Consider the following 14128-nt stretch of genomic DNA (forward strand, 5'->3'; position numbering starts at 1 on the left):
TTGTTTATTTTATATATGGTAGTGTGTATCTTTTTTTTTTATTTTATTGAGGTATAGTTGATTTACAAGGTTGTGGTAATTTCTGCTGTGCAAAAAAGTGATTCAGTTATACGTGTACACACACCCATTCTCTTTTCCCTTGATTTCTGTGCTTACATTTTTCTCAGGTAGGATGAGAAACTTTTAATTACATTAATAAACTATCATGCTGAGTGTTATTTTGGGGGGCACATCTGTGACATATGGAGGTTCCCAGGCTAGGGGTTGAATCCGAGCTACAGCTGCCGGCCTACACCACAGCCACAGCAACGCAGCATCCGAGCTGCATCTGTGACCTACACCACAGCTCACTGCAATGCCAGATCCCCAACCCACTGAGCAAGGCCAGGGATCACACCTGCATCCTCATGGATACTAGTCAGGTTCATTTCTGCTACACCACAATGGCAACTCCCAGTTTTTTTTAATGTATATAAAGTGTTCACATGGAATAACAAATTACTTATGTTTTTTATCTATTACAGCGTACAAATAACATATCACCAGGGAATACAATTTCTAGAAGCAGCCCCAAATTTAATGGTCATTCTCAACCTCTGGGCTATGACAGGTATGTGAACCCTTACTTGGTTTTTGTTTGAATTCTGGATACAAGTTTAAAGAAAAGTAAATTTCCTTATAGGTGAATTTTAAAAATAGAATATATTTGGGGCACTAATGTCTTTCTTAATGATTTTTATTTTTTCCATTATAGTTGATTTACAGTGTTGTCAATTTCTCCTGTACAGCAAAGCGACCCAGTCACACATACATATATACGTTCTTTTTCTTAACATTATCCTCCATCACAAGTGACTAGATATAGTTCTCTATGCTATATAACAGGATTTCATTGCTTATCCACTCCAAATGCAATAGTTTGCATCTAGTAACCCCAGATTCCCAGTCCATCCCACTCCCTCCCCGTTCGGCAATCACAAGTCTGTTCTCCAAGTCCACGAGCTTCTTTTCTGTGGAAAGGTTCATTTGTGCCATATATTAGACTCCACATATAAGTGATATAATATGGTATTTGTCTTTATCTTTCTGACTTACTTCACTTAGTATGAGAGTCTCTAGTTCCAGCCACGTTGCTGCAAATGGTGTTATTTTGTTCTTTTTATGGCTGAGTAGTATCCCATTGTGTATATATAACACATCTTCTTAATCCATTCATCTATTGATGGACATTTAGGTTGTTTCCATGTCTTAGCTATAGAGCTACAGTGAACATAAGGGTGCATGTATCTTTTTCAAGGAAACTTTTGTCTGGATATATGCCCAAGAGTGGGATTGTTGGGTCATATGGTAGTTCTGTATTCAGTTTTCTGAGGTACCTCCACGCTGTTTTCCATAGTAGTTGTACCAATTTACATTCCCACCAATAGTGTAGGAGGGTACCCTTTTTTCCATACCCTCTCCAGCATTTTTTATTTGCAGACTTATTAATCATGGCCATGCTGCCCGGTGGATGGTGCTACCTCTTGGTAGTTTTGATTTTAATTCTCTAATAATTAGTGATGCTGAGCATTTTTTCATGTGCCTGTTGGCCATCTGTCTATCTTCTTTGGAGAAATTTTTATTCAGCTATTTTTCGCATTTTTCAATTGGGTTGGTTTTTTTGCTGTTGAGTTGTATAAGTTGTATATTTTAGAGATTAAGCCCTTGTCAGTTGCATTGTTTGAAACTATTTTCTCCTATTCCATAAATTGTCTTAGGGAGCACTAATTTCTATTTCTACTATCTCACTATAAATGTCCATATCATAAAACATGTAAAGATTAAAGTAAGGAGTTCCCGTCGTGGCGCAGTGGTTAACGAATCCGACTAGGAACCATGAGGTTGCGGGTTCGGTCCCTGCCCTTGCTCAGTGGGTTAACGATCCGGCGTTGCCGTGAGCTGTGGTGTAGGTCGCAGACACGGCTCGGATCCTGCGTTGCTGTGGCTCTGGCGTAGACCGGTGGCTACAGCTCCGATTCGACCCCTAGCCTGGGAACCTCCATATGCTGCAGGAGTGGCCCAAGAAATAGCAACAACAACAACAACAACAAAAAAGACAAAAAAAAAAAAAGATTAAAGTAAAAATGTTTCAGAGAGGGCAAAGTGATTTCTTCAAGATGGTATCCTGCCTTGGCACAGTGGATTAGGAATCTGACTTCAGTGGCTTGGGTCATGATGGAGGTGCAGGTTTGATCCTTGGCCTGGCGCAGTGGGTTAAAGGATCCAGCATTGCTACAATGCTGCAGCTCAGATTCAGTCCCTGGGCCAGGAACTTCCATGTGCTAAGGGTACAGCCATAAAGAGAAAAATAGTTAAGATGTTATCATGACTTAGTTACCTTATGTCACTCCTAATTATGTCTTACTTCTTAGAATTGGATTCGGTAGAGGTGTTTCAGGGAATCGGTGGAACTACTGTATGTGATGTTGTATGTGCAACATATGGTGAGACTGTTGGCACGATCTGTAAATGCTTAATAGCTCAGTATAATATTATACAAGCTATGTTCGAGGAAGAGAAAACTTTCAAAACAAATAGAAATGTGGCTAGTAGATGTTTATGAGCTACTGTATTAAGTCACAAAAGCTTACCAGAAGTGAAATTTTGCTCTATTTTTAATCAAATGAAATTAGGCCCTCTTATAACTTGAGCTCTAGCAATAAAACGTGGAAGATTACATGCGTGTATGGACACACATCCAGTGTTGCTACTTAAAAGGCTAATTTTGGAATATGTGGAAGATTGATTGTAGAACTCAGTGCGTAAACTGCAGGTCTCTGGCTCGCTACTTCTTTTTTTTTTTTTTTAGGGTGACATCTGCGGCATATGGAGGTTCCCAGGCTAGGGGTTGAACTGGAGCTGCAGCTGCTGACCTACCATAGCCACAGCAACACCAGATCCGAGCCACATCTGCAACCTGTGCCATAGCTTGCAACAGTGCCAGATCCTTAACCTGCTGAGCGTGGCCAGGGATCACTGGATACTAAACAGGTTCTTAACCTGCCGAGGGACAGCGGGAACTCCTGGCTCTCCAATTCTGATGCCATTTTCCAATTTATGTTCTCTCATTTTTCATTTGAGGACTTTGGGTCTAAAGAATAATGTACTTAATATCCTGGAGTGGCAAAATGGTCAGATATCCTTTGAGAAAGATCACTTGCCAAAGCTTATTGGTGATCATTTTTAAGAAAATTCTGTCCAGGTATCAGAGGTTTTTATTATTCACCTCTTTATGACATAAAACAAAAATTTTAATGGTTTATAAATTTACAGGCAACTGGCTACTCTGTTATTGAGAAATAGATACTACTTTTTAAAGTATGTGAGTGTGATGCCATTTTTCTGGACTGGTATTTAAGATCAATTCTAAGCAAATGGGGGAAATATAGATAGCTGAAATTACTTCAGGAATTTCACTGTAATTTTTTTTTAAGGAGTGGAGACCAAGAATAAGGCTAGTAGTACTGGACAAAAAACTGCTTGACAGGAGGACTAAGGAACAGAATTATCATATCCCAGTGCCTCAGCATGACAGGAATATAGCACTTGTATGCTCATCACCTTGAACAGTCACTAGAGGGCCACCATGGTCCAGACTGATGTTCCTTTTGGGGGTCATGAGCTTGATATAAGAAGTTAATCTTTTTTTGATGCTAATGTAAAAACTTAATAGTCATCAAATCACAAGACAAAATAATAGAAGAAGAAAGGGAAAAAAGACCTACAAAAAAAAACTGAAAACAGTTAACAAAATGACAGTTGTGGTGTTCCTGTTGTGGCTCAGCAGGTTAAGAACCCGACATAGTGTCTGTAAGGATGCAGGTTTGATGTCTTACTCAGCAGATTAAGGATCAGGCGTCTCCCCAAGCTGAGATGTAGTTCACAGACACAGCTCAGATCTGGCATTGTTGTGGCTCTGGTGAAGGTTGGCAGCTGCAGCTCAGATTCAGCACCTAGCCTGGGAACTTCCATATGCCACAGGTGCGGCCATAAAAAAAAGAGAGAGAGAGACCCTGTGCTGCCTACAAGAGATGCACTTCAGAACTAGAGACACCTAGACTGAAAGTGAGTGAAAGGAAAAAGGTATTTCACCAATGGAGATCAAAAGAAAGCTGCATTGGCAATATTTGTATCAGACAAAATAAATTTAAAATAAAGAATTACAAGAAAAAATAGTGTACAGTTACGATCGACAAAAACCTAGGACACTAGTTGATCAAGGGATTGGTCCTAGATGAACTCATAAATAAAAAAAAAAAAAAAAAAAAAAAAAAAAAAAAAAAAAAAAAAAAAATGATCAAGGATTGATCCAAGAAGAAACTCTAACAGTTGTAAATATATGTGTGCCTAACAAGTATATATGCACCTAAATGCCTAAGGCAAATATTAATGGACGTGAAAGGAGAAATCAATAGTAACATAATAATAGTAGAGGACTTTTAACACCCCACTTACATCAGTGGACAGACAGGAAATCAATAAGTAAATACTGGCCTTAATGACACATTAGACCACATGGACTTGATATTTATAGAGCATTCCATCCCAAAGCACCACAATACACATTCTTTTCAAGTGCACATGGAACATTCTCTAGACTATATCACATGCTAGGCCACAAAACAAGCCTCATTAAATTTTAGAAGATTGAAATCATATCAAGCATCTTTTCCAACTATAGTGCTATGACTAGAAAACAACTACAAGAAAAAAAATTTTTTAAACCACAGATACATGGAGGCTAAATAATATGCTGCTAAACAACCAATGCAGCACTGAGGAAATCAATGAAGAAATTTTAAGAATACCTGGAAACAAATGAAAACAAAAACACAGCAATCCTATAGCAAAAACTATAGGACATGCTGTAAAGCAGAAATTGGCACAACAGTGTAAATCAACTGTACTTTAATTAAAAATTATTTTTAAAAAATCTATGGGGAGTTCCTGTTGTGGCTCAGTAGGTTAAGAACTTGACTAGTATCTATAAAGATTTGGGTTCAATCCCTGGCCTTGCTCAGTGGGTTAAGGATCCATTTTTACCCCAAGCTGCGGCATAAGTCTCAGACGCAGCTGGGATCTGGCATTGCCATAGCTGTGGTGTAGGGCAGCAGCTGTGGCTCTGATTTGACCCCTAGCCTAGGAATTTCCATATGCCATAGGTGCAGCCCTAAAATTTTTAAAAATCTATGGGATGACGCAAAAGCAGCTCTACAAAGGAAGTTTATAGTGATGCAGGCCTATCTTGGGAAACAAGAAAAATCTCAAACAACCTAACCTCATACCTAAAGGAACTAGAAAAAGAACTAACAAAATCCGAAGTTATTGGAAGGAAAGAAATCACAAAGATTAGAGCAGAATAAATGAAATAGAGACTATAAAAAAAAATAGCAAAGATCAATGAAACTAAGAGCTGGTTTGTTTTTTGTTTTTTTTTTGGGGGGGGTTGACTTCTCACCTTTTCTAGGGCTGCACCTGTGGCATATGGAGGTTCCCAGGCTAGAGGTCTAATCAGAGCTGTAGCCTCTGGCCTACGCCAGAGCCACAGCAATGTGGGATCCGAGCCGCATCTGCAGCCTACACCACAGCTCACAGCAACACCAGATCTTTAACCCACTGAGCAAGGCCAGGGATCAAACCCACAACCTCAGTTCCTAGTCAGATTCATTAACCACTGAGCCACAACAGGAACTCCAAGAGCTGGTTTTTTGAAAAGATAAACAAAATTGACAATAAACCTATAGCTAGACACCTCAGGAAAAAAAGAGAGAGGGCCCAAATCAATAATAATCAATAAAAGGGAGAAGTTGCAACTGATATGACAGAACTACAAAGTATCACAAGAGACTACTATGAACAACTATATGCTAATAAATGGACAACCTAGAAGAAATGGACAAATTCCTAGAAGTGTACAATCTCCCAAGACTGAATCAGGAAGAAATAGAGAGTATAAACAGATACCAATAATGAAATTAAATCAGGAATTTAAAAAAAAAAAAACCTAACAAAAATCCAGGACCAGATGGCTTCACAGGTGAATTTTACCAAACGTTTAGAGACGAGTTAACATCTATCCTTCTCAAACTATTCAAAAAATTGCAGAGGAAGGAATGCTTCTAAACTCATTCTTCAAGGCCAGTATCACCCTGATATCATAACTGGACAAAGATACCACAAAAAAAGAAAATTACAGGCCAGTATGACTGATGAGTACAGATGCAAAAATCCTCAACAAAATATATTATTATCAAACCAAATTAAACAATGCATTAAAAGAATCAAACATCATGATCAAGTAGGATTTATTCCAAGGATGCAGGAATGGTCCAGTATCCACAAATCAGTAAATGTGATACATCACATTAACAAGCTAAATAAAAAACATGATCATCTCAATAGATTCAGAAGAAGCTTTTGACAAAATTTAACAATCACTTAGGATAAAAACTCCACAAAGCATCTCAGTGGTTAGTGAACCTACTAGCATCCATGAGGATGCGGTTTCAATCCCTGGCCTCACTCAGTGGGTTAAGGATCTGGTGTTGCCGTGAGCTGTGGTGCAGGTTGCAGATGCGGCTCAGATCCCGAGTTGCTGTGGCTCTGGCATAGGCTGGTGGCTACAGCTCTGATTGGACTCTTAGCCTGGGAACATCCATATGTCCCAGGTGCAGTCCTAAAAAAAAAAAAACAACTCCACAAAGAGGGTATAATGGGAATACACCTGAACAAATGTAATAAGGGCTGTATGTGATAAGCCCACAACTAACATAATACTCAATGGTGAAAAGCTGAAAGCATTTCCTCTCAGATCAGGCACAAGATAAGGATAACCACTCTTGCTGATTTAATTCAACATAGTATTGGAAGTGGTAGCCATAGCAATCAACAAGAAAAAGAAAAAATCCAAATTGGAAAGGAAAACTGTCACTCTTTGCAGATGACATGATACTATACATTAAAAATCCTCATGATGCCACCAAAAACTGCTATAGCTCATCAATGAATTCAGTAAAGTTATAAGATATAAAATTAATATACAGAAATCTGTTGCATTTCTATCTACTAACCATGAACTATCAGAAAGAGAATTAAGGAAAAATCCCATTTATTATTGTATCAAAAAGAATAAAATACCTAGGAATAACTCTAAGGAGGTAAAGGACCTATGCTCAGAAAACTATAAGACCTTATAGTTGATGAAAAAAAATTGAAGATGACACACACAGATGGAAAGATAAACCATTTTCTTAGATTGGAAGACTTAATAGTATTAAAATGACAGAATTCCCTGGTAGCTCAGTGGGTTAAGGGTCTAGCATTCTCACTGCTATGGCTTGGGTTCAATCCCTGGCTTGGGAACTTCTGCATGCGTGGGCACAGCCAAAACACACACACACACACACACACACACACACACACACACACACACACACACGGTCATTTATATGTATAAATGACCATACTACCAAGGCAATTTATAGGTTCAATGCAATCTGTATCAAAATACCATTGGCATTTTTCACAGAACTAGAACAAAAAATTTTTTTAATTTGTATGGAAACACGAAAGACCCCAAACAGCCAAAACAATCTTGAGAAAGAAGAACAGATCTGGAGGAATCATACTCACTGACTTCAGACTAGATTACAAAGCTACAGTCATCAAAAAAAATATGGTACTCACATAAAAACAGACACATAGATCAATGTAACAGAAAGAGAACCCAGAAATAAACCCACATACTTATGGTCAATTAATCTACAACAAAAAAGAGTTCCTGTTGTGGCGCAGCGGAAATGAATCTGACTAGGAACCATGAGGTTGCAGGTTCGACCCCTGGCATCACTCAGTGGGTTAAGGATCCTGCATTGCAGTGAGCTGTGGTGTAGGTCACAGACACGGCTCAGATCCCGCATTGTTGTGGCTGTGGCCTAGGCCAGCAGCAACAGCTCTGATTCCTAGCCTGGGAACCTCCATATGCCACAGGTGCGGCCCTTAAAAGGCATAAATAAAAAACAAACAACTAAAGCATGTTGAATTAATTGTATGCTTTTGTCCTTACTGGATTTTTTTTTTTTTTTGCATTTTAGGCCGCACCTGTGACATATGGAAGTTCCAGGCTAGGGGTCAAATTGGAGCTGTAGTCGCTGGCCTATACCAGCCAGCAATGCAGGATCTGAGCCTCCTCTGCAACCTACACCACAGATCATGGCAACGCCAGATCCTTAACCCCCTGAGCAAGCCCAGGGATCGAACCCGTATCCTCTTTGATACTGGTTGGGTTCATTAACCACTGAGCCATGATGGGAACACCCTCATTAGATTTTAATGTGTATATTTGTTTTAGCTTTATTTTCTTCTGAGAATTCTAACAAAAATATAACTTGTTTGATTTTTTATATTTAATTGTAATAGAAATATTCTTTGGGCAGATAAGAGTAGTTTACTTTTAAAAGGGTATGTATATAAATTAGTTTTGAGAAAGTCTGATCTATACCTACATTTTAAATAGATTCTGTGTATTCACAGTGGTCATTTTTCAATCCAGGAGGGTTTTTTTCTCCATTTCTTATCAGAAATTTGAAATAGGAGTTCCCATCTTGGTGCAGTGGAAGTGAATCCGACGAGGAACCATGAGGTTGTGGGTTCGATCCCTGGCCTCTTTCAGTGGGTTAAGGATCTGGCGTTGCCATGGGCTGTGGTGTAGGTCACAGACACAGCTCCGATCTGGGGCTGCTGTGGTTCTGGCATAGGCCAGCAGCAACAGCTCCAACTAGGCCCCTAGCCTGGGAATCTCCATATGCTGCAGGTGCGGCTCTAAAAAGACTAAAGACCGGGGGGGGAGATTTTTAAATAAAGAAATAAATAATATTTTAAAAAAGAAATTTGAAATAGCTTAAAAAAAAGTAAAGTTCTGACTAATAATGACATGGAGCTGGATTTGTACTATATTATAATGAGAATGGTTTCCTTAGGTTCCTTACAGATTGACCTAAAATCAACTTCAGAAGGAGAGTTTCATAAATGAGATGAAGAAAATATATACAAATAAATACACAGCTAGCTAGGTAGATTGAGATGTAGTATGAAATTCATGTCCAAGGATAAGGACTTTATAATTGAGCAACATATTTAGAGTTTAGTGCTTTAATTACCCTTTTAGTTAATTTTAAACATTTGCTAATGGCACCAAAATATCTTTTACTTCTCAGATTTACATGGCTTGTACTTATATTAAGATTACCCTCTCTTTTCTATAAACATCCATCTCTTATTGTTTCTCACATCTAGAGACCTATGTATCCTTCCTCTTCCTGTTGACCCCATGAATGCCGAATGGCTTGGGTGGTCCCCGGTGTGTAGTGGGAACTAAATAAGTTGTTGCCCTTGGTTTTGTTTCAACTATAAACTTAGATACTGATAGGAGTCAATGGAAAAGCAAAAGTAAGTAAAAAATAGGCAATTTCTTTGATTCTCATTTGATATTCATTTCTCCCTCACTTATAAAATGTTAGTTTCCCAAGTGGAGAGATCCATAGGATTCAGGAGTTCTAGCCATTGTTTGAAACTTCTCCTGAAGGAGTCTTTCCAGACATGCCATCACTTAGCGGCAGAAAACTCATCTTCTATGCCCAACCATTTCAGGGCCACACATTTTTAATTGCCTGTCATTTCTCACCATGTTGATTAGAGATCTGACCCCCAGAAGAGTTTATCAGTTGGCCCATATTTTGTCTTATGCAGCCTGAGAAAATGCATTCTGTGTCAGCTCTTCAAGTATTTGAAGACAAAAATCATTACAGTTGAAGCTGAATGCACGGAACCGTTTCTCAAACCTGAGGGTTTTAAGTCTCACGTCATCTGTTGCCTTTCTCATCCAGGTTCTCGGCATCCCTTTTTTTATGGGGGGCTGGGGGGCTGGGGTGGGGGTATATCACTTTTTTCTTTTTTTTTAAGTTTTACTGAAGTATAGTTGATTTACAATGTTGTGGTAATTTCTGCTATACAACAAAGTGATTCTGTTATGTATGTACATACATCCATTCTTTTTTCAGACTTTTCCCACATAGACCATCACAGAATACTGGGTAGGGGTCTCTGCTCTCCAGCAGGTCCCCATTGGCCAGTCATTCCATACACCACAGTGCAGATATTTGGCATCCCTCTTCAGTAGAGATATTATCCAGAAATGGACACGCTGTTCAGACTATGGTCTGACCACATTAGAATAAAAAGGTTCAGGTGTTCTGAGTACATTTTTTCCTTACCATAACTTGGGATTGCATTTACATCCTGGGCAATCGAATTCTTTTTGTTATCAGCAAATAAAGGTCATTTATTAAATGTTTGATTTAAATGTCGTTATCTTGACTGATTGTTGCACAGAATGAACTGATAATGCTCTGAGCCTTTTATTTCCCCTGATGCTTAATCATGGAATACACTGTGGCAAGACTGAGAATATCAGCCTATTCTCTGGCTGTCTGATTCCATTGCTGGGTCATCCTGAGCATCACCAGCCCTCAGGTACAGTGCTCTTCTCCTTTGTCGCCAGGTCATCTCGCTCTTCCTACATGGATGAGGACTGTGACTCGCTGGCCCTCTGTGATCCCATGCAGAGGATGAACTGTGACATTGACAGCCTGCCCGAAAGCTGCTTTGACAGCGGCCTGTCTACCCTGAGGGATTCCAACGAGTATGACTCGGAGGTGGAGTACAAGCACCAGAGGGGATTCCAGAGGTCGCACGGCACACAGGAGAGCTTTGGGGGTGACGCTTCAGACACAGATGTAAGCCCCAAAGTCACTGCCGGATCTTCCATATGTATCTCACCCCATTTGACCTTCATCTGTCATGGGCATTGTTTTAAAATTTATGTATGTGAAACAGAAGAAGGTTTTTCTCTACCAAGTTAGGGAAAACTCTCACAGATTTCATTTGGCAGCCGCTCTGTTCTGTAACAGCATTGACTGTAGTTTCAGCAGCGTAATTTTTCTTTTTATTACTTTGTCATGTGTAAGTGTAATGAAAGACGTCATTTTGCTTTGGTTTGGTTTTTTAAATTTTATTACAGTTGATTTACAATGTCCCGTCCATTTCTTCTGTACACCCAAGTGACCCAGTTATACATACACATACATTCTTTTTCTCATGTTATTTTCTATCATGTTTCAAGACTTTGTTTTTTAATGGCTGACTTTGGAAAAAAAAAAAACAAAACAGGTTCCTGATATAAGGGATGAAGAGACGTATGGCTCTGAAGGCGCAGCTTCCGTCCTGGACTGGAAGCCCCAGGGGGCTGCTAGTGAAGGTGGTGTGGTGAGCTCCTCGAGAAAGCCCATCTCAGCGCTTTCACCACAGGTAGGTGGCTTTGGAGACACTTCTCTTCATGAACACTGTTACTGTTCGTGCTGTGTAACTTAGTAGAAGAAAGCTGCCACTGTCTTTGTCACCCACTGTGGCTTCCTTCCCCTAGACAGATGTGGTGGATGATAACCAGAAACCTTTGGCCTCACAGAAGGCTTTCAAGATCGTGCTGGCCGGGGATGCCGCAGTGGGGAAGTCGAGTTTCCTCATGAGACTCTGCAAGAATGAATTTCGAGGAAATACAAGTGCCACCCTGGGTACAGTTCCTTTTTCAGTAGCTAATGGAAACATGATCTTCTTTAGCTCGATTCTGTTTTTTTTTTTTTTCAGGGATTTAGACACAAACAGATCTCTCTCTTTCTCTGCATGATACATATGTGTATAGGTAGGGTTGTGTGTGTGTGCACGTCTGTGATTGTCTATTACTATGTTTTGACTAAAACCTAAATTTGGAAAAAACTCGTAAAGGAGAGGTATCTATTTACCCAGTAAGATCGACGAAACCAAATTTAGAGCCAGAGATGACAGATTCATTTTTTTCAGCATTTCCTGAGTCCTGCTGTGAGCCACATAAAGTTGTAGGCACCACAGATACACAATAAAGTCAACTAAATCCCAGCTCACAAAGAATTTATGTCCCCAAAGAAAGAAATGGATGAAAAATAAATTTAAAGAAATAAGCTTTAGGAGAAGCACACCTTTATACAGGGTGCCCAAGGAAAGCCTTTCTGATCAGGTGTCATTTGATGATGATAAAGTGACATTTCTGATGGCCAGTTTGTCATTATGGCCAAAATCCTATGACTATATGTTCCCTCCCTTCCTTCCCACAGACTACATGAATAATACCTCTCAGAACCAGGAAAATATAGTATCTTTATTTCCCAAATTGGCTTAATAGTCAATAAAAGGAGTTGAAGATATGCAAATTATTATTTTTCTTCTTCTTCTAAAGAGTTCTTATGCTTATAACCAGAAACCTTGGATTGATTACCCTCTTCACAATGGGTGTCTTTGTAAATTTATGGTTCTCTGTTATACCCTCCAAGATAACAAAGCTGAATGTTCTCTTCCATTTGATTTATAAAGAGATTATAATATTTGGTTCAGTCGCTAGAGAGCCTGGCATATATACATATACACACACCTGCATAGATACTTAGGCATATTTATACGCATGTGCTCACACACGCAGGTATAACTGGGTCCATCTAATTGCATGCACAAATAGAAGATTTTCCTTTTGTCCACAGATTAAATCCTTCCCCAAGTCACCCTACCTGAAGACCTGCATCTCCACACATGGGTGGTCTGACTTATAATTAGTATGTGAAGGTCATTCTCCTTGCAGGCCAGATTCATTCCTCTCTACCAGGCTGAACTCCAGCCCATTGGCTCTTGTCTCATCTAAAGAGGGTTTGAAAGTAAAAACCAGTGGAATGGTTTACATTGTGTTCTCCATGTTCTCTTATATTCCTTTTTAGGAGTTGATTTTCAAATGAAAACTCTCATCGTAGATGGCGAGCAAACAGTACTGCAGCTCTGGGATACGGCTGGGCAGGAGAGGCACGTGCTTTCCATAATGCTTTGGGTTCTGCTGAGGTTTGCAGAGACAAAACTTGTAGGATGTTCAGCGTTTTGTTTTTTTAAAAAACTCATGATTATATAGTTCTGCTATAGTATGTTAGAATTTCAAGAATGCTTACTTTTTTCCACATCCTTTCCTCCTTCACTGACCCATCATTCATGTAAGAAGAGGATCTTTAAGCTTCCTTTGAACTGGTGACATACTGGGAAAAAAAAAGAAAAAGTGCCCTTTCCTAATGAATTTCCATGAGGTAGCACTCCTGAAAGTGGTGACAGTGTGAGGAGCTGCTGAGCCAGGGCACAGCAGAAGATGGGGAGGAGGGCCCGGTCAGCTCCCCGGGTTCAGGGTGGAGACACAAACTAAACAGCAGACTTTGCAGCTGGCAACAGTATCTTGTCTTGCATTCATTGCCGATGGCCAGAAGCACCAAGCATAGCTTTTAATCTTATCTAACTCTGAGAACACACTCTAGCCGATGGTTCAGCAAGCAAGTATGGGGGTCCCTGCCAACCTCTGTAACCAAGCAACATTCAGGGAGCTCAGATTCCGTGGTGAACAGGTGGACACAGATAGCTGCCCACATGGAGCTCATATATTCTCTGGCAGCCTGAGAGTATCAGCATCTAAAAAGTATGTGTGGTTGGCATGGCCGTATTTGAGATCCCGTAAAATACTGCACTGGTTTAGAGTTAGGCGGAGGTGTGCACTTCCTGGTGAACCCCACACGCTTGGTGTATGTGCCCTGCAGTGTTCCACGTGGTCACTTCTTCCCCCACCCACAGTACTCCCTGCCCACCACCTAAAAAATAATTTTTCCCTGATATGCTTCTCCTTCCATCCTTCTCTGTGTCCCACACCTTGGTTCTGGTACCTTGTTGCTGAGGCTGAAATTTTTAGCAACTATGCTCTCGACTTTCTTCTGGCTATGCTTTGGGGTTTGTAGACTCTCTTGGGATTGTCTGGTGGAGAAAATGATGGGCTTTCTTAAATCACTAGCCTAGCTTCTTAGCCTATTCCCTTTCACCAGCTCACTCTAGGCCTTGGGGATGGCGACAGTCATAGGTTGCCATTAGCTTCCTCTCAGTGGGGCCTTGTTTTAGACGATGAGAAAAAAGTGAGCACAAAAGAGAT

The 14128-nt window shown here is 40.0% G+C and overlaps 1 protein-coding gene across 1 annotated transcript in view; it reads left to right on the forward strand.

Annotated features, from left to right (window-relative positions):
- The window catches only part of RASEF (RAS and EF-hand domain containing), a gene marked incomplete at its 5' end in the record, with an annotated part of 83063 nt that overhangs the window by 53644 nt on the left and 15291 nt on the right, over positions 1-14128 (forward strand). Inside the window, 5 exon segments of the mRNA XM_021064670.1 lie at positions 525-610; positions 10598-10832; positions 11266-11403; positions 11519-11666; positions 12894-12975. Of these exon segments, the coding sequence (XP_020920329.1) occupies positions 525-610; positions 10598-10832; positions 11266-11403; positions 11519-11666; positions 12894-12975 (689 nt within the window).

This window comes from Sus scrofa, chromosome 10, assembly GCF_000003025.6.
Source record: "Sus scrofa isolate TJ Tabasco breed Duroc chromosome 10, Sscrofa11.1, whole genome shotgun sequence".
Taxonomy (NCBI): Eukaryota; Metazoa; Chordata; class Mammalia; order Artiodactyla; family Suidae; genus Sus; species Sus scrofa.